The following is a 21,657-nucleotide window of genomic DNA, read 5'->3' on the forward strand; positions in this document are numbered from 1 at the left end:
AAAAAAAAAAAAAAAAAAAAAAAAAAAGGCTGACTGACTGACTTCCTAAGGCTACACAGTACACAAGGGTTCAGAGTTTGAACCTGGACCACAGAGCTTGTGCTCTTACCATTGTGGACTGAGAAGAGGCTGTAAGATACTTGCCCTGGGTGGCTGATCCGTTACATACAGTGATAGAGTCCAGGTGCAATGTCACTACCATGGTTTTTCCAAGAGGTTGTAGAAGGCTGAGTTTCTGAATTTGGGGGGGGGGGGTTGGTTTTTTGAGACAGGGTTTCTATGTGTAGCCCTGGCTGTCCTGGAACTCACTCTGTAGACCAGACTGGCCTTGAACTCAGAAATCCACCTGCTTCTGCCTCCCAAGTGCTGGGATTAAAGGTGTGCACCACCACTGCCTGGCAACTTCCTGATTTTTAATTTTAATTTTTCAGATCTTTCCAGTAGGATGGCATGGTCCATATGTGATTTATTTATAATAAGACAGGCAAAGCTCAAGATTTTTTAAAGTTTCTGTGTAAAAACCTCAGGAAACACAGCAATGAAGACAGCAAGGCACAGGTGCACAGATGAGGAGACATAGTTCAGCTGGGAAATGGAGGATTCAGTCTTCTACATAGTCAAGTAAATATAAACTCAAGCCATTGTGTGGTATGAGTATTTCATAGCAAATTAGGGGAAAAAAGATTATAAAATGCTAATTTCTAAAGCTGGCACTCTCACTCAGTTTTGATGGTGTTTTAAAGTAGTAGTTAAAATAGAATAATTCACTCAGTAAATAAATATTCCTCTCTCCTGGCACAAATTCAGCAAACACTAAATGTTCATACTTCTTTCAGTATTATATTGAGAAATATATTTTATTAAACTAATTTGCATTAGACAAGGAAAACTTTCATTAAGTGCTTTTGTGCAGTGTGTATGAGAGAATGTGTGTATGTTGTGTGTGTGGGTGTGTGGGTGTTTAATCACAGGAGACTAAGAGCTGTTGAGCAGAAATGTTGACTTAGTATTTCCTTAAAATTCTAACCCTGAGGGGCTAGAGAGATGGCTCGGGAGAATACATGCTGCTCTCTCAGAGAACCGAGTGACTGTTTGCCAGCACCCACATCAGGCTCCTCACAAACACAGGTAATTCTAGCTCCAGAGGCTAGACACCCTGCAGGTATCTTACACTCATGTACACACACCCACATGTAGACACAGGCATACACTTGTAGTCAAAAGTAAGATCTTAAGAAACTGTTAATTGGGAGAGACTTATTTAAATTATAAACACTCTGCAAACTTGAATTGCATAATATGCCTTGTAGCCCAGTTTGTGTGTGGTGTTTTGGTCCATAAGAATATGTGTCTTGGGGAAGGAGAGATGGCTCAGCTGTTAAGAGCACTGAGTGCTCTTCCAGAGGTCCTGAGTTCAATTCCCAGCAACCACATAGTGGCTCACAACCATCTATCTATAATGGGATCTGATGCCCTCTTGTGGTGTGTCTGAAGACAGCTACAGTATATTCATATAAATAAAGAAACATCAGATTTTTTTTCCCCAAGTCTGTCTTTTGTTGCTGGTGTTGTAGTTCAGAGAGTTGAACATAGGACCTCAGCAAGTGCTCGCTCCCTGAGCTGCGTTCTCAGCCTTCACCCTTCACTTGACACAGGGTCTTACCAAGTCGCCCTTGACTCACTCGTTAGCCCAAGCTGCCTCTGACCTGACAGTCCTCCTTGTCAACCTCCCAGATAACTGGGCTTACAGGCCGGGACCACCAGCCCACTTGGAACCTGTATCTTTTATGTATGATTAGCCTTTGGGTTTGGTATTGGCCTACTTGGGAAAATCAATTCAATATGCACTGTTACATATGCCCTTAAGTTATTGTAAAGTATTCTTTATTTTTAAAAAGCAAAGGATGATGAAATGTATTTAATCAAAATGTGACTTTGTAGTTTCTAGTTTAGTGTCTGTTTATTTACTGTCCGTATGTGCCTGGGCACGTCACTTGGTAATGAATTATTTTACAGATATTCACAGTTTTACCTGGACGGAAGCTTTTGCCACTATAACATGTTCAACCATCATTTCTTTGATGGAAAGGTAAGACTTACGACCATCATCTCTTTTGTCTGTTAGTGTTGATTAACAAATTCAGGAGTACCTTTTTCGTTGTTGTTACTGGTTTTATATCATTTTTTTAGTGCTTATTTTTCCTTTTTTTTGTCCGTTTTGTTTAGTGGCGGTGGGGATTGGATTTAGGGCCTCATGTGTGCCAGGCAAATGTGCTGCTGCTGAGTTACCCCTCCCCTCCACTGGTTATTTATTGAGCAACTGGAGGAGTCTTTCTTCCCCTTTGCTGGTCTCCTTCAGACAGGATCCTACTTGTAGCCCACCTCGCCTGGAGCTCTCTGTGTTCAGTAGGTTTGCTTGGCCTCAGACGTCAGGGGCACTTCATGCCTCTGCCTTCCGAGTGCCCACATGGCACCCCCACAGGGCTCCATGTGACCTGACCTCTGTTAACCTTTCCTGTCCTTGTTCTCCGCCTTGCTGTTTGTGTTCAAGATGCATGGTGTGTACCTTCAGCTAGTCCATTGACCACACAGGCCCTTTGCTCCTGCTGGTCCCCTGGCTTCTGTCCTTTGTTAATTTCAAAGCTCTGTTCCGAATAACGTCCTCCAGCCTCCCCTGAACTCCTAACAAGGCCAGATTCTCCTTTGTTTCCTGCCATACTGTAATTAAATGCATATTTCTGTACCTTACCCTTTTCCTTGAACCTAAAGGTTTTTTGTTTTTGTTTTTTAAAACAGTAAGTTAGAGTACCATGTGGTATCCATGCCTTTAATCTTCATATGCAGGAGGCAGAGGCAGGCAGATCTCATCTACAAGTTCCAGGCAGCCAAAGCTACAAACTAAGATAAATATGTGAATGAATGAATGAATGAATGAATGAATGAATGAATGAATGAATGAATGAACAAACAAACTCTTTAACAAAGCAGAAGTTGTTTGGGAGGAAAATGCAACTTTCAAGGTGATACTGAAAATGTCACTGAGGAGAAATGGATCATACCACCTATGTGTCTGTTCCTAACTGAAGCTATTAGTCATGGAGTCTAATTTGTAATTAGCCAAATAGTCACAGCTGATGGGGAGGTTGATTAGAGGTGTCTGGAAACTACCAGGAATGGTGTAAAAACTACCCAGGGTCGTTGTAAAACTGCGATCCCTGCTTCTTCTGTAGTGTCCTTTGCGGTATTAGCTAATGATGTAGTGAAAACCAAACACAATGACAACAGAGCTTTCAGGAAGTGAACACCAATACTGAGTTATTGCTTAGGGTTGAAAATGAGTCTTGTGATGTAGCAAACCTATTTTTCCACTCATGGGGATCAATTTGCCATTGAGTTGAGTGGCTCTCAGCCAGGAAAGCTGCCAATACCGAGCAAGGATTGAGACGAACAGAGGTTAGAGTTAGGTGTGTGCCACTGTTCCCACAGGGCATCATTGGGAATCCCTGCATTTGACAACTGGTTGGGGTCCTGTGGAGGAGAGCTGAGGTCACCTGACAGTGGGCCAGGCACTTTTCACAGCTAGGATAGTGGAGGGAGAGGGCAGGAGTCAGACTCTGCAGCCATGCCCGGCTGGAAGTCAAGGCCGGCCTGCTCTGTGGACCATTGTGAAGAGCAGAGGGGCCGGGAGAGGAGTGAGGTCTATTGGAAATGGGAGTGGGTGGGGCGAGGAATGGGGGTTGGGGGTGTGGGAGTGTGGGGGTGAGCCTAGGGTTAGGATGAAGGAAGTGGGTTTGCATCCTTGATGCTGCATTGGCGGCCTGTGTAATGTCTAAAGTTCTTCTTAACTTGAAAACCTTGTGTTATTTGAATACCGAAGGTGTTGATTTGCACACTTCTTCCAAGTCAGTAGACGAGTGATACTATGATAGATGTGCCTCCTGTTAACTGCATCCAAAGCGGAAGCTGATAAATGTCCTAGCTGCTGGTAGTTTGGCAGCTTCTGGAAACGCTGGCAGCCTGGTGGGGAAGTGTGTTACTGGCACAGGTTCCCGGACCAGGTGGGTTTTTGCCATTTGTAAACTTCCCTTATGTACTTGCTATGCATGTGCAAATACGCCTGCTGTTTCCGTAGTGTGTTCGAGCTTGCCTGCTGACTCACAGCACTTACTAAGCAGAGCTTGTGGCAGTGGACAAGACTCTCAAGTGGCAAACCCAAGCCGATTCCTCCCTGTGTCCTCGGGGCTCAGCACCACCCCCTGTCCCTGTTTGTTGGACTGAATGTGTAGGTTGTTTTCACGGGTGACGGCTTTCTCCTTTTGGGTTACTAAATTTAGTTTTTTAATTTAACTATTTGAAATGTGGAGTTGTCTGATAGTGATGGTATTTGAATTTGCAATTTAAAAACCTGCTTATCAAGGAACCCAAAGATAAAATCTGACGGGAGTGACTAAGAGAGACTTAGGATGTCACTGAGGGACTCTGCAGCGGCAGGGTGACTTGGTGACGTTTCCAGTCCTGAGTGAGACCAGGCTTAATGTGTTCTCCCAATAGGATAAAGGGCCTGTCTCTGGTTCTAATTTAGAAATGACGTTTTATTTGTTATAGGCTGCCCTTGAAGTGTGCAAGAAGTTCTTACAGGAAGAGGAAGGCAAGGGGGTGATGATGGTGACAGACCCTCCCTTTGGCGGCTTGGTGGAACCTCTGGCTGTTACATTCAAGAAGTTAATTGCTATGTGGAAAGAAGGTCAAAGCCAAGGTGCCCTTTTTATTTATTTATTTTTTTGTTAATTACTGCAAAATGAGCTCGTGTTTATGTGTCTGCTTCTGCTTCCTGTCAACACTAGCCAAGCCCAGCAGTCACAGAGTGTGCAGCTCTGGGCTCTCTATAAAAGCACATTTGCTTGGATGATGGCAAACTTCATGACCATGGGACACTGCCTCTTACCCTAGTCATGCTTTTTAAATGGCTTCTCAGGAACATGGTTATAAGATTGTGGAGCACTATGAAGTACAACAGTGAACTGCTGTCATTTGTTCAAAGCACTCAATGAGTGGCTGCTGTGCGCAGGTATATTTGGATGCTAAGAATAGATAATGAGCTGTGTCTCCTATCCCTAAAGCCTTCCTCTTGTTGTGATAAAGTCCATGACCAAAAGCACCTTGGGCAAGAAAGGTTTATTTGGCTTACACGGCCTGAGTCATAGTCCATGGAGGGAAGCCAAGTCAGAACCTGGAGGCAGGAGCTGATGCAGAGGCCATGGAGGGTGCTGCCTATTGGCTTGCTTCCCATGGCTTCCTCGGCCTGCTCATGGCCACCAGCCCCGGAGTGGCACTACCCAGAGTGGGCTCTGTCCCGTATCAATCATTAGTCAAGAAAATACCCACTGGCCAATCTTACAGAGACATTTGTTCAATTTGAAGTGGCTTGTGACTTCTAAGTGTTAGGTACAATTATCCCATTAGTAAGGACATTCCCTTTTAGATGAAGCTTCTGGCCTGTGAGCTGACAAATTACATGAGTGGCTGGGGGTGGCCAGGCTTCTCCACAAACTGAGCCATGGAGGTAGTATGCCTCAAGGGACAGAGTTAGAGGAATTCTGAAACATGGCTCATTGTTAAACATGACTTATTTACTTACGTGCTGCTCTTAAGATCACTAATCAGCATCAGAAAAGCCAGTGCTTTGTTATAGCCATGTAGTCTAGCCATGTAGTATTTCAGTTGACCTTTGCAAAAGGTCAAGGTAGGATGGCACTGTCGCAAGCATCCCTTTCTGTGTGATAAGGGCACTGTGGACCAACTGAAACTCTACTGAAGATTTTAGTTTTGGTTTTAGAATCACTTTCTTATTTTAGTTTCCTTATTTATATTTTATTTTTTTTTCCCCTGTGTGATCTGTTTAGATGACAGCCACAAAGAACTGCCCATTTTCTGGATTTTTCCCTATTTTTTTGAATCACGGATTCGTCAGTTTTTCCCGAGCTTCTGCATGCTGGATTACCAGGTACAGTCACGGCCTGTCTTCTGGCGTGCTTGGGGAATGGATATGCTGCTGGAATGTTCTGATAAGGCTAATCTTTGATTTTAGTAAATTAACATGTTTTGAAGTATATCAGCAACTAAACTATACTGTGTATGGAATAGTCCCTGGCTCCTAATGTCTCCAGCTTCTAGGGTACTTGCTAAAGCTGTAGATTCTTGAGTATACACAATTAAAAATGACAAAAAAGCCCAAACAATAACAAAAACCCACTTGTCAAACAAAACCAGAGTACAGCCCCAAGAGAAAATAGCTTCTCAAGTGTCCCAGGTGACTGCAGGATGCAGCTGGGTGTTTAGGTCAACTAGTCTCTGCTTTCATCAGCACCAGCCCCCAGGACCACCAGTGTGGGTGTGGCTTTGTTCTGCTCACAGGTTAGAGGAGAGTAAATCACCCTTTCTGGTTGGTGGAAAGTCTTGTGTCCTTTCCCGTGTGTCACTCAAGGATGCTAAGAGCTTTAAAGGGGCATGCTACCTTCTGTGCGGCGTCTAAAGAGGCAGAGATGACAGTGTGTGAGTGTGCTGGCCCACTGGAGTGAGCAGCCTTCTTGGCACTGCCAGAGATGGGACACAGCCAAAGCCCAGGTAGTTCCACTCAACTTACTGCTTGCCTTGGGTTCTAAAGTTAACCAACCCTGTTGTTACCATTATTCAGTGTGGCCACCAAGTGGAACTGTTCCTTCTTTTTGCAAAGGCATTTTTCCTTTTGTGATTTCTGAGGAGTTGAGTGACTGAAGTTTTTCAGCCCTCACATTGTAAGCATCTTTACCAGTTGTTGCAAGAAGGTACAACTGCCCACTCTCAAAGGCATATGCCATTGTGAAGAATGTGTTGAAGTGGTGCTAGTTAGCAGTGTAGGGGAGACCACACCTGTGCTGCTGCTGCTGCGGAAAGCAAGCATTAATTTACATTTTTTACCTTGTTTTCAGCCAGCTTAAGAGACTTTATTGAAATCTTCTCCGTTTCCTATAAGTATATACTTTTAAAGGTAGCTACATAATCTTTATTTAATAATTTACTTCCTTAGCTGGCTGTGCTGCCCTTTCCTTCCTATGTTTCTTCTGTCTTTAAGGTACTATAATGAAACTGCTGTAAGCATCTCTAATCCATAGCATTTTTCCGTGGCTTCCACAGTATAGACTTTGAAAACTAGGATTATTTTCTCATTTGCGATGGCTTTTCTATGGAGGTTGAACCATAAGAGTGTCCTTTCCAAAAAGTGAGTAGTGTAAGCCATTTTCACCTTGACTTGTAGGTAAAGCATACCCCACATCACGAGTCCTTCCTTCCACAGCGGTTTACCCTCCTTTTCAAGCTTGCAGGGTTTTTTTCTCTTTGAGGGAGGGCTGCTTCTAGCGTTGGCATTTGCAGTGCATATGCAGCTGACTTAGTCTGAGGATGTGAGCTAACTAAACTGGCTCCAGGCTCCAGTGGCGCCTGCTTCCTTTGGGAGAAGTAGTGCCCTCCTGTGATGGTCGGCACACAGTAGTGTCCATGTATTCCATATGAATTGAATGAGAAAGACCACAATCTCTAGTGGTGAGAGGTCTGGGTTTCAGTCTCAGCTCAGCTGCTTAACCTCTCTGAGGCACCGCTTCTCTGTTAAATGAATATGATGATGGTAATAATAGTGATGATGAATGATGTGTGCTAACACATATGTCTCTTGGGGTAATGTATGGAAAGGGGCACCCCAGTCCTTGTAGAGGCCAGGCTGTTGTCCACATGATCATCAGGTAGGTCCAAGGCAGGGCAGAACTTTTTATCCACCTTTTTTTTTTTTTTGTACACCTCAGACCTTAACATTGGTTAGCGCGGGTTTCCTGGAAGACAGTTGCATCTGCATGTACAGAAGTGGCAAGAATTTGAAATGATGTTAGGGCAAAAGAAGACAACTGTTTTACAGGGCAGGCAAATGATGTTAGTGTGGAGTTGGCACTTACATGTCATTTTCTTGGCCTGCCTGTATCATCAGGAAAGGGCTTTGGGGAATAGTTGACAGCCGAAGCTTACTGGAAATAATTGTACAATTCACTGTTTTATTAAAAAAAAATGTTGAGGTTAGATCATGACTGTCTGATTGGGAGCAAAGCAAAAGCCAGTCACTCAGAAGAGGAAGGAGGAGAATGAGATCTGGAGACAACATAGCCATGCCCGAGGTCTCAGAGACAGAACATAGCCATGCCCAAGGTCTCGGGTTCAACCCCCAGCACCACAGACAAACCAAAATGAAACTGAATGCCCTCTGTCGTCCAGTACAGATCTTTCTGCATAGCTCTGACCCCTTCCTCCACCATCACCAAAGCCTCAGTAAGACTTAAAGCCACAGTACAGTAAAAAAAAAAAAAAAAAAAAAAAGCTAACAATACCACAATCACTGAGTCTTGTTGTAGGGGCAGGGAGGATACTGTTCAGGGAAGAGGAAGGCTCACGTGCTGCAAATCTTCCTGACACACATACTACGAGGGTAGTGAGCTTGATAAGCAGACAGTGAAAGAGTGATCAGCTGCGTCTTTATTGAGGGCAGATAAGGAGGAGGAGAGTTCCAATTTCAAGTTAGAAGTCCTGAGTCCCAGCACTGTCTGTAGAGCAGTGTGATTAGGGCTGGTCTTCTGGTCTCACCTACAAAGTAAATGCTTAGCAGAGCAGAGGCGTGGCAGGGGCTTCCCTTGAAGTGCTGAGACTCATTCTAGCCACGCCCTAGACTTGTTCAGAGAATGCCAGGCTCACAGGGCGAGCTCACAAGACTGATTAGTGATGTCTGCCCCAGGCTGAGGGGCTAGGAGCAAGGACTGGAGTGACAGCGTTCATGTGGTTAGCACAGACCATTGAGATGGCTTCACACCCCCACCCTCCTGCAATGCTCTCTCTAGACTTCATGTCTTCTTAACTTGGAATACACCTTGCGTGTTGAAAGTAGAGCTGTTTGCTTTGTCAAAGCTAACCTTTTTTTTGTATAATCAGCCTGTGTAGGAAACCCTTTTTAGCTTATTTTTACAGTTGAAAAGATATTTTGATAGGAATTTGGGGCAATTGTTGAATATTACAAGATGGCAACCAAATTCTTGGAACTCGGTGTGTAATAAAGACTCAGTAAGTGTTGAATAGGGGGCGCAGTCTGCTTGGAAATTCTGAATCTGGCTTTGAAGGCTGTGTGGCCGATTGTGGTTGCGGGGCTGGTTGGTAGAGCCCAGGCAGTCTTGAAACCTTAGTATGACCACACAGCACATAGTCCTCAGAGAGCTGTGCAAAGGCTAATGCGGCCTGGCATACTGTCTGGAATGTAGTAGGTGCAAAGTTCGTGCTCTAACTCCTCGGTCTCCATCCAACTCTGTTCAGGCTCACGCTGCAGAAGACATTTGCGTATGGCTCAAATTAAAAGTTGGGAACTGCAGAGATTTTGTGCTTTCCCTCATTTCTATACAGTACTTCATCACATTAATCAGTTCTGTGGGAGAAATTTTCTGTTTGAAAATGCCTCTCATCATCATTGTGAGTGAGATGTCAGGGATAATGACGGGAGCATGGTGGATCAGCTCTAGCAGTAGCGATAGGCAATTTGCAAAATTGTGTTTGCTTTACAGCACTTCCACGGGAGGTTTATTTGTGTGGATGAAGCTATGAAATATGGATGTATGTTAGAGGTACATTAATTTACTCTAGCAGCATGTGTTTTACATACCATATGTTTATAGTTAATTAGCACAACAAACCCGCATTTAAAAATAATAATAATCTCAATTAGGTTATGCAAAATCGAGCAATCAGCCACCTTCCTGACACGCGAGTTCTCCATCTCCTTGGGAAACCATAAAGAAGCTGCCCCTCCATCTGCTGCTGTGGCGCGGAGTGTCCCATGCAGTAGACATCCTCCCACATTCTAACTCTCCAGCGATTCAAAGTTGCAGCAGAGTCTCGTGGGAAGAGTGGCTTTTCTTATGACACTCATAAGTTTATGTGCAAAATATCTTTTGTTGAATTTAATAAGGTACCACATATATTCTACTCCACAAAGGAGTGCACAAGGGAAACATTATAAATTGAAATCTCTTCAAAAGAAAACTACTTAAACTACTATTTTAGGTTGATTTTTTTTAAAAGTAAAATCCATTTTTGTGTCTTGCCTCTAATAGGTAACATATATTCATAGGATTTTTGAAAGTTGGAAAGAAACGTAGAGGTAACCTGGGCTGACTTCCCAGTATAATAATCCCCTCTGCTGAATTCATGACAAGTTCTCATCCAGCCTCACTCGGATGCTGTCGGGGCACAGAGTCCTAAAGCCTTACAAGGCAACTCAATTTATTTAATAGCTCTAATCGTTAGAGAATTTTCTCATATTGAGATAAAATATGCTCCCCATTAACTCCTAACCATTGCTCCTGGTTCTGTTCTCCGAGGCAATAAAGGATAAGTCTAATTTCTATTCCATATGATCCTCCTTTAGTTATGAACTAGCTGTCAGTTCCTCCCAGTCTTTTCTGAACAAACACCCCCAATTTGTTAAACTATAAATCCTATTCATTGCTATTATTTTCAGTAGAAATGAGCAGGTTTTATCAGTGTCTCTCTTAAAATTTGGGGACTGAACGAAGGGCTGCAAATGGGACCTTAACTAAGTCTTTCCTTGTTGGGATACTGCACATGTGTAGAGGCCTCCTGCCAGCCTACATGGGAGTCAAGGCATGACTGGGGGCAGATGCCCCTGCTGGCTGGTGGCCCATCAGAAACCCTTGGGACTTTCTCTTGTGCCTTGCCTTCCCTCAGCTCAGCTGCTCAGCTGTTTCTCACTGCTGCAGTCTGAGCCTTAGTGAATGCATTTACGTGTAAATCTGGTAATACTGGGTTAAACCGGAGCCATGGAGAGTCGAGCAGTCTGCCATCAGAAGCTTGACTCTTACAGTTTGGATGGAGCGTGGAGGATAAGTGACTGTTGAGTGCTCATCCCCGATGGAACTTTTTAAATGTATTCTTTGAGAATCTCCTTCATGTACACAATGTATTTGGGTCAGAATCACTCCTGCACTTTCTCTCTGACTCCATGGAGACGGGATATTTGTATCAACATCCTCAAGGCTCAAGAAACATCATGGAAGAAGGAGTAAAAGGAATGCCAGAGTCAGGATGGGGAGGCACACTGTGAATGCCACATTCTGGATGGGACGGAACCAAAGCATTTACAAACTCGCAGCAGTTATGATTCCCTGTGCAGTACCTGTCCACATCCTACCCTGGGTGGGAGGGTGAAGAGTGGGGCTCCACCCCTAGCTGAGGAGCTGTTGACAGCTGAAAGCTGCTGGAAGAGGCAATGCAAGGTTTCTTCTAAGGTGCGGTTGCTGGTAGGTTGTCCGTGCTGAGTGACCGCCCACACCCATGCACATGCTGGTAACTCTAATTAGACTCAGAGACTCAGAGGGATGGAGATATATGTATCTGTACATACACACACGCACATATATACGCCCATGTCCTTTTAAAGGACATGAAAGTGGGGAGAGGAAGCATTGGAGTGGGGTCAGAGGAAATGGGAAAGGGAGTTTGGTAGGACATGCTCAAGATGCTTTGTATACATATATGTATAGTCTAAAAATACTCGTTTTGTTTTGTTTTGAGACAGGGTTTCTCTGTGTAGCCCTGGTTGTCCTAGAACTTGCTCTGTAGGCCAGGCTGGCCTCAAACTCACAAAGATCTGTCTTCCTCTGCCTTCTGAGTGCTGGGACTAAGAATATATTTTAAAAATTGTTTTTAAGAAAAGCCCGTCTCCCTGTCATGGTTTCCCTTCTTGTTTGTGCTTCACTTACTTAATAGCCAGCTTGTAAGCCTGGTCCATTCCCGCTTCCTAAGTGTATCTTCGCATCTAATGAAAAGCCTTCATGGCATCTTAGGTGGATGTTAGGATCCACTGGTCCTGAGCTCCTAACTGTCGTGGTATTCTTGAGGAGGTTCTAAAGCAGTGGTTCTCAAATGTGAGCATGTGAGGAGGGCGTGCTAAAACATACTGCTGGGCCCCACTGCCAAGGTGTCTGAGATAGCAGGGGTACGCTAGGTAGGAACTTGCATTTCTAACAGGATCCATCCCGGTAATGTTGGTGTTGTTGATCCCTTTTTGAGTATTATTGATCTAAAGAAAGACAGGTTATTAGCTAAGGGGATTCACAACAGCCTGAGAGTGTATATGGATACTAGCATACAGGACAGGGGATTTAGGAATATAAGACAATGCTTGTTGGCCTCACTTTGAAAATAAACGCTGACATCACAAGTTCAGATGTCCAGGGAGGTCAGTGTTTGGAAGGGTCACTGCAGGATACAGAACCAAGGGTAGACTCCTTCATCTCCATCTTCCTGCCTCGTGGCAGCCAGACTCTGGACTAAGTGTTGACCCCTCACTGTAGCTCTCAAGGTCAAGATCCATGACCTCCTTTTACAGCTAAAAAACATTCCCCAGATTGTCTGTGAACATCTAACAGGTAAGTGACAGCCATGATCTGATCGGAAACCGCTGTTCATACGAGAGTGCAAGGGCAGTCTGAGTAGAGGGCTAGGTGGAGACCGCACTTTGATGTGGCCAGCTGAATGGCAAGCTTTTCTCTCAGAAAGTGGAACATCTCAGTGACACCAGCATACATCTTCAAACAAAGCCTGTGGTTAGCATCAGAAATAAAGCTTTAGTTACAAAATAGACTTTGTTATGTAGCCTTTTAGATAAAGTTAGCGTCATTCCCATGATCCACCAACATGAGTGTGACATAACACATCTTTCCCTTGTTGTAATGCAATGCCATTGTTCTAGGGGCCTCCTGAGGTTGGCGGCAAGTAAGCTTGCTTTCAGGACTTTCTTACTCCCTGCTGGAGTACCTCAGCCTGTGTCTTGGCATCAGTTTGTTTGTTTATTGGTTAAAGGAGCTTAGTGAATGTAGACTCATTTGAGTGAATTTTCTTTCTACTTTCTAGGTAGATTATGATAATCATGCGCTTTACAAACATGGAAAGACAGGTCGAAGACAGTCTCCTGTCCGAATTTTCACCAACATTCCACCCAACAAAATAATCCTTCCATCAGAGGAAGGGTACAGGTGAGAGCACTTTGAACTTCCCAAGTCACCTGAAAATTCACTTCTATGTACCTAACAGTAAAATGCTTTCAAATAGTGAATCATGTGGTTCTTATATTACCCTCAGATTTGGTCCATAATTTCATACTGAATTGAATACTGATTACCTCCAATTTTTGGAGCAAGTATCCTGTTTGCTTTTGTCAGTTCTGTGAATCTCAATGAACACTTGCAGCTCATTTCCCTGTTTCTCTCTTTAGATTTTGCTCCCTCTGTCAGAGATATGTCTCTCGTGAGAACCAGCACTGTGTGCATTGTAATTCTTGCACGTCCAAGGTATAGTTCTCTTATGTCATCCATTTTTATGGAAGGGATTGTTTTATGTTAATTTGTTAGTTTTATCACTTTTATAATGTTAATACTTGAATTCATGTGTATTATATTTCCGCCTAGCCTTAATACAGTAGTATTTTATTCTAATTATAGATTCAGCAGGCTTTTAAAAAGAATCTTATTTTGTGCATGAAAGGAGTGTGTGTGTGTGTGTGTGTGTGTGTGTGTGTGTGTAGGCACATGTGAGCCATGGCACACGTATGGAAGTCAGAGGACAACTTGCAGGAGACAGTTCTCTCCTTTCACCATATGGGTTCTGTGAATGCAATTCGGGTCATCAGGCTTGGTGATGAATGCCTTTACTACTGAGCTATCTCTCCAGCCCTAAAACAGGTTTTTTTAAAGTACTTAATTTCTTTCATCACCGTAAATAGCTATTTCAATCATTTTCATATGGTACTTACGAAGAGTGTTTCAAATAAGGCACTAAGTGCTGAATTTATATGTCTGTTAAGGGTAAAATTATGATGTTTCAAATCAGGCTTTGGACCATTAGATGCCATTGCTGTTCTGATGAAGTAATGGTTAGTAACATGCACTGTGCACGTTTTATGTGCTGGCCTTGTTTCTAAGAGCTCTGCACGGGTTAACAAACACATTTAGTTCTCAGAATAGCCCCTGAGGTAGGCATGGTTACTCTCTGCTCTTTTACAGCTGCTCCAGAACAAGGGATCTGCCTCCTGTTGATGGGTTTAGCTCTTGTGCTTTTTCCTAAGGGCCTTTGTGTTTGAAAGTGTTTTAGATTCGCAGCACAGTGAAGCAGAAGGTACTGAGATACGCTTCCTATCCCCGTCCCTGTGCACAGCTTTCTCTCATTGGTGTCCTGGATTGGAGCATACCTTGTGTGACAGTTGATGAGTTCATGTTTTACTCTGAGGTTCACTTTGGGGCTGTGTGTTCTTTGGACTGGTTGAGTATATCATGTCCTGCTTCTGTCACTGTGGCTTCAGAGTCACTTCACTGTGTTCCCTGAAAGTCTTCTGCTTACTGCTTGGTCACCCTTCCCTAACCTCGAAACACTGGTCTTTTTACTGTCTCTATAGTTTTGTCTTTTCCAGAAAGTCATAATACTGGAGTCACACAGTATGTGTAACTGCTTTTCAGACTGGCTTTTCTCACTTGAAATGGCCATTTAAAGCTCCTGTCTGTCGTTCTGTTTCTAAATGGCTCATTCCTGATAATGACTTCCCATTGTCAGGAAATATCTCAGTTTGTAACCATTCACCCCATGGAGGACATCTTGCTTGCGTCCAGCTTTGGGCAGTTCTGAGTGAGCACCCTGCTGCTTGTCAGGAAGGTAGAATGGCCTTCCAGCCCCCTCATTCATTTTCACTGAGCCTCATCAGAAAGAACGTATGGAGTTTAGCTTGGTTAAACAGCACAAATTATTTTCCAAAGAAAAGTTCATCTTCATGTAACTGTTAGTTTAGAAATGGTCTGTATTATGCCCAGGTCGTATAAAGTGTAAAACCGAAACAAAACTTGTTTAGAAATGTGCACATGGGTGGAAAAATAAGAATAGGGAAACAAGGGCCTCAAACCAGAATGGATGAAGGCTGCAGTGGAGGCCGTGCTGCAGATTTCTGGGGGTTCAAAGGGCCCCAGTTCCTGACCAGAAGTTGCTTTAATATCCAAAAAGTGCACATGTGTTGAATGTTCTTTTCTAGGTGTGCTTTATTTCACAGTTAAAAAATTACTCAAATAGTAACCTGTAATCTATCTCTCTAAATTACACGAAGCTCTCAAATATGAATTTCATTAAGGACTATGTAGTATAGATAACCTAAAATTATGGAATCATTAATTTTCTTGAAATTTTCATTTGCGTCCTTCTTTGTGAAGATTGGATGGCTTGAAGCGGAGTGGATTTTCAAGATCATTTGGATAAATCTAGTTTCATAGTTAAGGAAATTGAGGCCCATCAAGGAGGCATTTGAGTTAAGTGGAGAAATGCATAAATTAAAATCAAAGTATTTAATTGTGAAACCCAGGAAAGGAAGAAATAGGGAATGAATAATTTACACATATTTTAATAAGACATTTTAATTTTTAATTGTGGAACTTGGCTTTTACAACAAATTGAACATTTTAAAATTTGTTTTTGTAGGACGGCAGGAAATGGAGCCATTGCTTTCTCTGCAAAAAGTGTGTGAAGCCTTGTAAGTGTTTGGCCTGGTGTTTGGGATCCTGGGAAAACATTTTTGAGTCCTTTTCATGTAAATGGGATTTTTATTTTCAGAAAATAATGTAGAGACCGACATTGACTTTTATAATGACCAGCGTGTATGTCCCTCACAGGGAGAGCTGCTGACTGCCAGTCAGTGTGGCTGTTGGCTTCTTACTTCCATGGACTCTATGCCTCCCAGCCAGCCTGTATTGTGGCAATGGCTGCCAGGTCATGACATGCTGGGCAAGAGTTGGATTTATTAAGTTATAACAGAAGACACGGGTTGATGTGGGATTCAAACACTGCCCCTTGATCTCTTTAGCCAAATTCAGATGACCTAAGCAAGTCACCCACAAGATTTCATTCTTTTACAGCCTGGATCCATTGTAATAGCTGCAATCGCTGTGCACTCCCAGACCATTCCTGTTCGGGGCCTAAAGATGGCTGCTTTATCTGTGGTGCGCTGGATCACAAACGCAGCAATTGTCCTAACATCGGCACCTCTCGGAGAGCTAACAAGTTAGTTGAATTCTTTTGCTTTCTGGAAAAAAAGATTGCTCACGTCAAGCTTCATAGGAGCAATCTACAGACGTACAAAGCTTTCAGAGGACTCAGAATTTTTCAGAGTGCTAAATTGTTCCTCTCAGCATTCCATGTGATTTCCGCGGATTGCAGGGCGGGCACTATGGCAAGCAGAGAGTGTGTGCATCAGGGAGTCCAGCCTTGACAGCTTACACACAGGACAGCCAGGATCCAGGGGGAAGTGGGCACCTCTACATCCCCCATGCTTCCTAGGCTCTGCATGCTGGTCAGCTGCAGACACCTGCTGGCAGGAGGAGATAGCGAAGGCATTCCTGGTGGAAAGAGCACTCCATTTTATAGCAGCAAAGCGTGAATTCCAAAGCAGAAAAGGGCTTTGTAACTGGAAGCACAGGTTAATGTGGGATTCAGACACTGCCCCTAGAACTCTTTAGCCAAATTAAAATGAGCTGGGCAAACCAGCCACAAGATTTGAAGTACACCTTATTTATGTTAGTACTAGTTAGTTCTGTAAATTCTATCAGCATTTACGCATGCTTTTTACTTAAATATTTAAAAATATTTAAATATTCTTTTTCATGATGGTTTTCACATCTCCTACTAACATTATCATTGATAACGCACAGTAAAACTCAGAGTAAACTGAGTCCAGTGACTATAGCGTGTTTAGGCAAAAGGACCAACTGAACTAATGCCATAGAGCAGCCCAGCAGCCCCCTTTAACTGTGTGTGGGTGACCTGCCTGCATGGATGTCTGGAGAGAGCAGCCCAGCAGCCCCCTTTAACTGTGTGTGGGTGGCTTGCCTGCATGGATGTCTGGGCATCTATGAGTGCCTGATGTCTGAGGAGCTCACAAGAGGCCATCGGATCCCCTGGAACTGGAGCTACAGACAGTTGTGAGCTTTCATGAAGGTGCTGGAAGTGAACCTGGGTCCTCTGGAAGAGCAACCCAGCCTCTAAGCCACTGATAGCTCTCTAGCCCCCTGAACACGCCTTTTTTAAAAAAATTAAAATTGATGATAGGGATCATGTCTTCTTGTTTCAGTGATTTAAATTATAAAACAAAAATAGAACCTTGGTACTTCACACTACCTACAGATTACTAAATAGCTAAATTTAACATTATGTGAAAATTGAGATCATGGTAAAAAATTTCCTTATCATCTGAACAGATAATATGAGAGGTTTTTGAAGCTTCAGCTGCTGTGATTATATTATAGTTATTGTCTGTCTTATTTATCTGTTTGTTTAAATCCAGTAGGACATTTTCCATTAATGTCCAACTCTTGAGCTATGTTTCCTATTTAGACTTTTTTTTTCATAAATTTACTTTGTAATTATTTCTACTGAGTAGTTCAAGGTAGAAGAATAAATTTTAAAAATTAATTAAATGCATTTTATAATTTTCCCCTTAGAAGTCTCCAATAACAAAACATAGCCCATCTACCTATTGGTCTAGGATGGTTGCATCATTTACAGTGCAATTTTGAGTATAATCAGGAGTTAACATGCTCAGCCTTTAATTCTGTGAATTAATGTATATGAAAACTGAATCTTAATATTGGTGTGAGTTTTGGTGTTAAGACAGTTTTGCTCTATAGCTCAGGCTAGCCTGGAAATTGAGTTCCCCCACACGCTGGGCACACAGGCCTGTGCTACCACACTGGGGTGGTGTTTACTAATGGACTATAGGCTATCTCAATAAGCTCTTTGTATGTTTGCTGTTGAAAAAGCAAGTCTAGCCTGGCATTGTGGTGCGTGCCTTAAATCACAGCACTGGGGAAGCAGTGGCAGGCAGAGTTCCTGGTTAGCCAGGGCTCTGGTGTCATGACGCCCTGCTGGAACCTTAAAATCTAGTCTTTTGTTGGAGTGTTTAGTGACATTCTGTTTCAGGGGTGGGGTGCAGAGACTGTCTTCCAGTATTGGATTTTGTCAACTTTTATTCAAAGAGCAAATCCTTTGTGGTCCAGTATGCCTATGATCCTCAGGTAGTGTTGCTTTCTTCAGCCAGAGGACTCTTCTTGTCTCAGTTACCCCTCTCTAAAACAAACAAACAAACAAAAAACAAAGAACAAAAACCAAAATAACTCCCAGAAACAAACACCCCTGCATAATGAAACTGACAAAAAATTTTAAGAACGTTATTTTTATTTTGTATGTATGAGTGTTTTGCCTGTACATATTATGTGTGTGATCATGTGTCTGCTCGATGTCTGCAGAGGCCAGAAGATGCCCTGGAACTAGAGTCACAGATAGTTACAGTTGCCACATGGGTGCTGGGAATCAGGCCCAGGCTCTCTGTAAGGGCATCCACCTCTCCAGCCCTGACAAGATGCCCTTCTTTATAAATGGCAATACTTTAAGGATATTTGAGCATGCCATGGGGTGCAGGATCTTTCAGTCCTACGCATTTTACAGCTGTCTTTTGTAGTTTGTTTTTCCATGGTTAATTTTCCCTTACATGTGAACTGGAATGGTGCTGGCTCCCTCATGTGGTGAAAGCGCATTCCGTCAGTTACATAAATCCGAAGGTAGAGGACAAATCCTAGGTCAGCGTAATTTTAAGGCAAACTAAAAAGAGTAATTTTACTCAGCCAGAGTACCCCAGTTCATAGGTTTTGTTTATGTACATTACATTGGATTACATTATATACCTTACAATGGAATGCTTTGTAAATTCTTTTCTTCTGCTTATTCCCTAGTGAAATCTGGTTTATTTTTAATCCTACTTATGAATAGATGAAACGAAGAGAAATTTAAAATTTGAGTAGAGACACAAGGCTTCATTGACTTTTCTATTAGATTATACTTTACTCCATTAGAGTTGCTAAGTAAGTCCTTACTTATCAGGAAATCTTTCTACCTTATGGAAATGACTGGTTGAGAGAAGAGGTTTATGTAACGCGCAAAGAAACAATATAAAGTGACTTTCATTTTGAGCTGGTGGGTATTCTTAGTCCATAGTACAAAATATGGAAGCTACAAATCATCAGAGTTCTGCTGAGTGGCCAAGTAAAACTTCAACTAACTGGTGTTCATGGGTGATCCTGCAGGGCTGCCATTTTACTAGTTGAGTAGTCATTATCGGGCGAGGCTGAACACAGACTCTAGAGTCAGGCCCTGCCACTCTGTCCTTGGGTGAATTTAGGACTTCTATAGCCTTGAGGATTTTTTACCTGAAAAAAAAAATTAGGGAAACATTTACCTAGTGTAGTTTCCTAGTTCCTTGAATTTCAAGACCATGCCCATTCTTTTGTGTATTTCAGCACCCAATACAACCTATGCTAAAGGAACAGAAAATGAGGCCCAGCCTTGGCCAGCTGGGGAGCGTTTGCTGCTCACGGAGGCCTTTCCCAGGTTTCCTCCTGGGAGGATCAAGGAGGGAGGGCCTAGCTTGGTTTGGCTCGAAGGAGTCATGGCTTCTGCCTCTCAACAACTGATACTGCTAGATAGTCAGGGCCTTTGCCAGGTATGCCCAGTGGCACAGTGTGTGCACCAGTACAGTCCTCCATAGGGCAAGTGGCGTGGTTCTGCTAGTGTGGAGAGTGAATAAGCAGTCAGGACTCTCCCCATCACAGGCTGCAGCATCTTGGTGCTGAGAGCAGCAGAGCAGAGGATCTGTTCTGTCTGCTGTGGCTGGTTGCAGAGGGGCCGGACTGTACCAGCCTGGTCGTTTAGAACAGCTTGTAAGTCAGGCATCCCTGGAGGTGCTAGTTGGCACTTTTACACCTGCGAGAAGAAGGGAGATTAGCTTGGAGGCTTTAGGAAAGGGCCTCTTTAATGCGCTCAGTTTTCCTTTTCCTGTTGTGCAGTTTCATTTCTCTGCCCTTGCTGACTGCCTCATGTATTAATCCCTCTCTAAAAAAAAAAAAAAAAAAAATGTAATTCAGGGATTTGGAAATGGAAGTGCTGAGTTGAGCAGGATAAATGTAGCAAAGAGACAAGCCCATTGGTGTGGCTGCTCACTGGTGTGGCTACTGAATAGCTTGTTCTAAATCTGTAGTAACCATCTTTTAAAGAAATGTCTTCGGAAACGATTTTTTGCGTGATCAGGCCCGTCTCTTTCCCTGTCGTCATGGTTAGGACACCAGGGATTTATGCTTGCCCCACAGTAAATTCTTTCATGTCTTCTATTTTCCTATTTGGATAGCCAGTTAATTAAACTTCAGCATAATTACATAATTCACTGTGCTCATTCCATAAAATAATTTAGCACCTTGCTTTTCAGAGCTGTCAGAAAGCAGAAGCAAAGAAAACGTAATAAGATAAGAAGGGAGGCACTAAAGGACAATCCATGAATCACACATCCGCTCCAAGATGAAGGAAGAGGAGGAAAGGGCCCATCAATATCCTCGCTCCTAAATGTCCAGTGACTTGAGAATAAGCAAGATTTATAGTCCAACCTTTGATGCCATTTCCTCCGCGTGCCAGTGGACTTAAATCCAGCTGCTTTCAAAGGTGTACCCCTTCCTAAGCCTGGTAATGGGCAGGTGGCATTTGCTGGCTGTGTCCCTTCACTGCCTCTGTAGGCAGCAGGTTGCCCGACTCTCTCCACGCTTTTCCACCCTCTAACGCTTCACCAGTTTTGATTTTGGCCTCTTTTGTCTGAGAACGTACAACACCCGTTTACTTACGATACTGGATAGAAATGCAAATGGAAATCTGCACTTTACCTTGTATCTGTTGAGCTTCTGTTTTACTTTAGGTATGAAACTCTTCTTGTTAAATGACCAAGTAATGCATTAAAGCACATCTGGTCCACAGCCCACTGGCCACGTGTGCCCCAGGTTAGCTACGAATGTGGCCTAACATTGAGACAGAAGCACACTTAATACATTGTGAGGCTTTTTGTGAGACTCTGGTCATGACTTGTCCTCACAGACCTTGAGTAGGAACATTGCAGATGATGTCATGTTGCAGTGTCAAAAGTTGGACACGGCCAGGCAGTGGTGGCGCAGGCCTTTAATCCCAGCACTTGGGAAGCAGAGGCAGGTGGATTTCTGAGTTTAAGGCCAGCCTGGTCTACAGAGTGAGTTCCAGGACAGCCAAGGCTACACAGAGAAACCCTGTCTCGAAAAACAAAACAAAACAAAAAAGTTGCAAACCCCTAGACTCTTTTAACAGAAAGTATCATATATAATTATTTATAGAGATTTTATCTAGAAATGGTGGGGGAAATTGTTACTGAAACGCTGTAAAGATAAAAGGATTGTAATTGTTGTTTTATTATTAAATCTTTATTTTTCAGTACTTTTTCCGTTGTTGTTCCTATTTTTTTTAACATTTTACAATCGATAGTTGTACGTGTGCCTGTGTGTACCCATGTGTGCCACAGCACGTATGTGAGAGTCAGAGGACAGCTTGGGAGTCTCTTCCCCACCATGGGGATTGGCCTGAGTTGTCAGACTTGGGGGCACGTGCCTTTCCCCACCTCACTCGTCTTCCGATGCTATGGGATCACTC

General features: G+C 43.2%; 1 protein-coding gene across 2 annotated transcripts in view; it reads left to right on the forward strand.

Moving 5' to 3' along the window:
* Zcchc4 (zinc finger CCHC-type containing 4) overlaps positions 1-21,444 on the forward strand; it is a 40,213-nt gene extending 18,769 nt beyond the window's left edge. Inside the window, exons 6-13 of one of the 2 annotated variants that reach the window (XM_021211003.1) lie at positions 2,017-2,089; positions 4,606-4,756; positions 5,904-6,004; positions 12,994-13,115; positions 13,355-13,430; positions 15,595-15,646; positions 16,029-16,173; positions 20,423-21,444. In XM_021211003.1, the coding sequence (XP_021066662.1) occupies positions 2,017-2,089; positions 4,606-4,756; positions 5,904-6,004; positions 12,994-13,115; positions 13,355-13,430; positions 15,595-15,646; positions 16,029-16,173; positions 20,423-20,492 (790 nt within the window). In that variant the 3' untranslated portion in view covers positions 20,493-21,444. Of the gene's footprint in view, positions 1-2,016; positions 2,090-4,605; positions 4,757-5,903; positions 6,005-12,993; positions 13,116-13,354; positions 13,431-14,141; positions 14,204-15,594; positions 15,647-16,028; positions 16,174-20,422 lie in introns of those variants that run through there. The other variant, XM_029545214.1, reaches the window with a different exon arrangement.
* The last annotated feature ends 213 nt before the right edge of the window (positions 21,445-21,657 follow it).

This window comes from Mus pahari, chromosome 13 (genome assembly GCF_900095145.1).
Source record: "Mus pahari chromosome 13, PAHARI_EIJ_v1.1, whole genome shotgun sequence".
Classification (NCBI taxonomy): domain Eukaryota; kingdom Metazoa; phylum Chordata; class Mammalia; order Rodentia; family Muridae; genus Mus; species Mus pahari.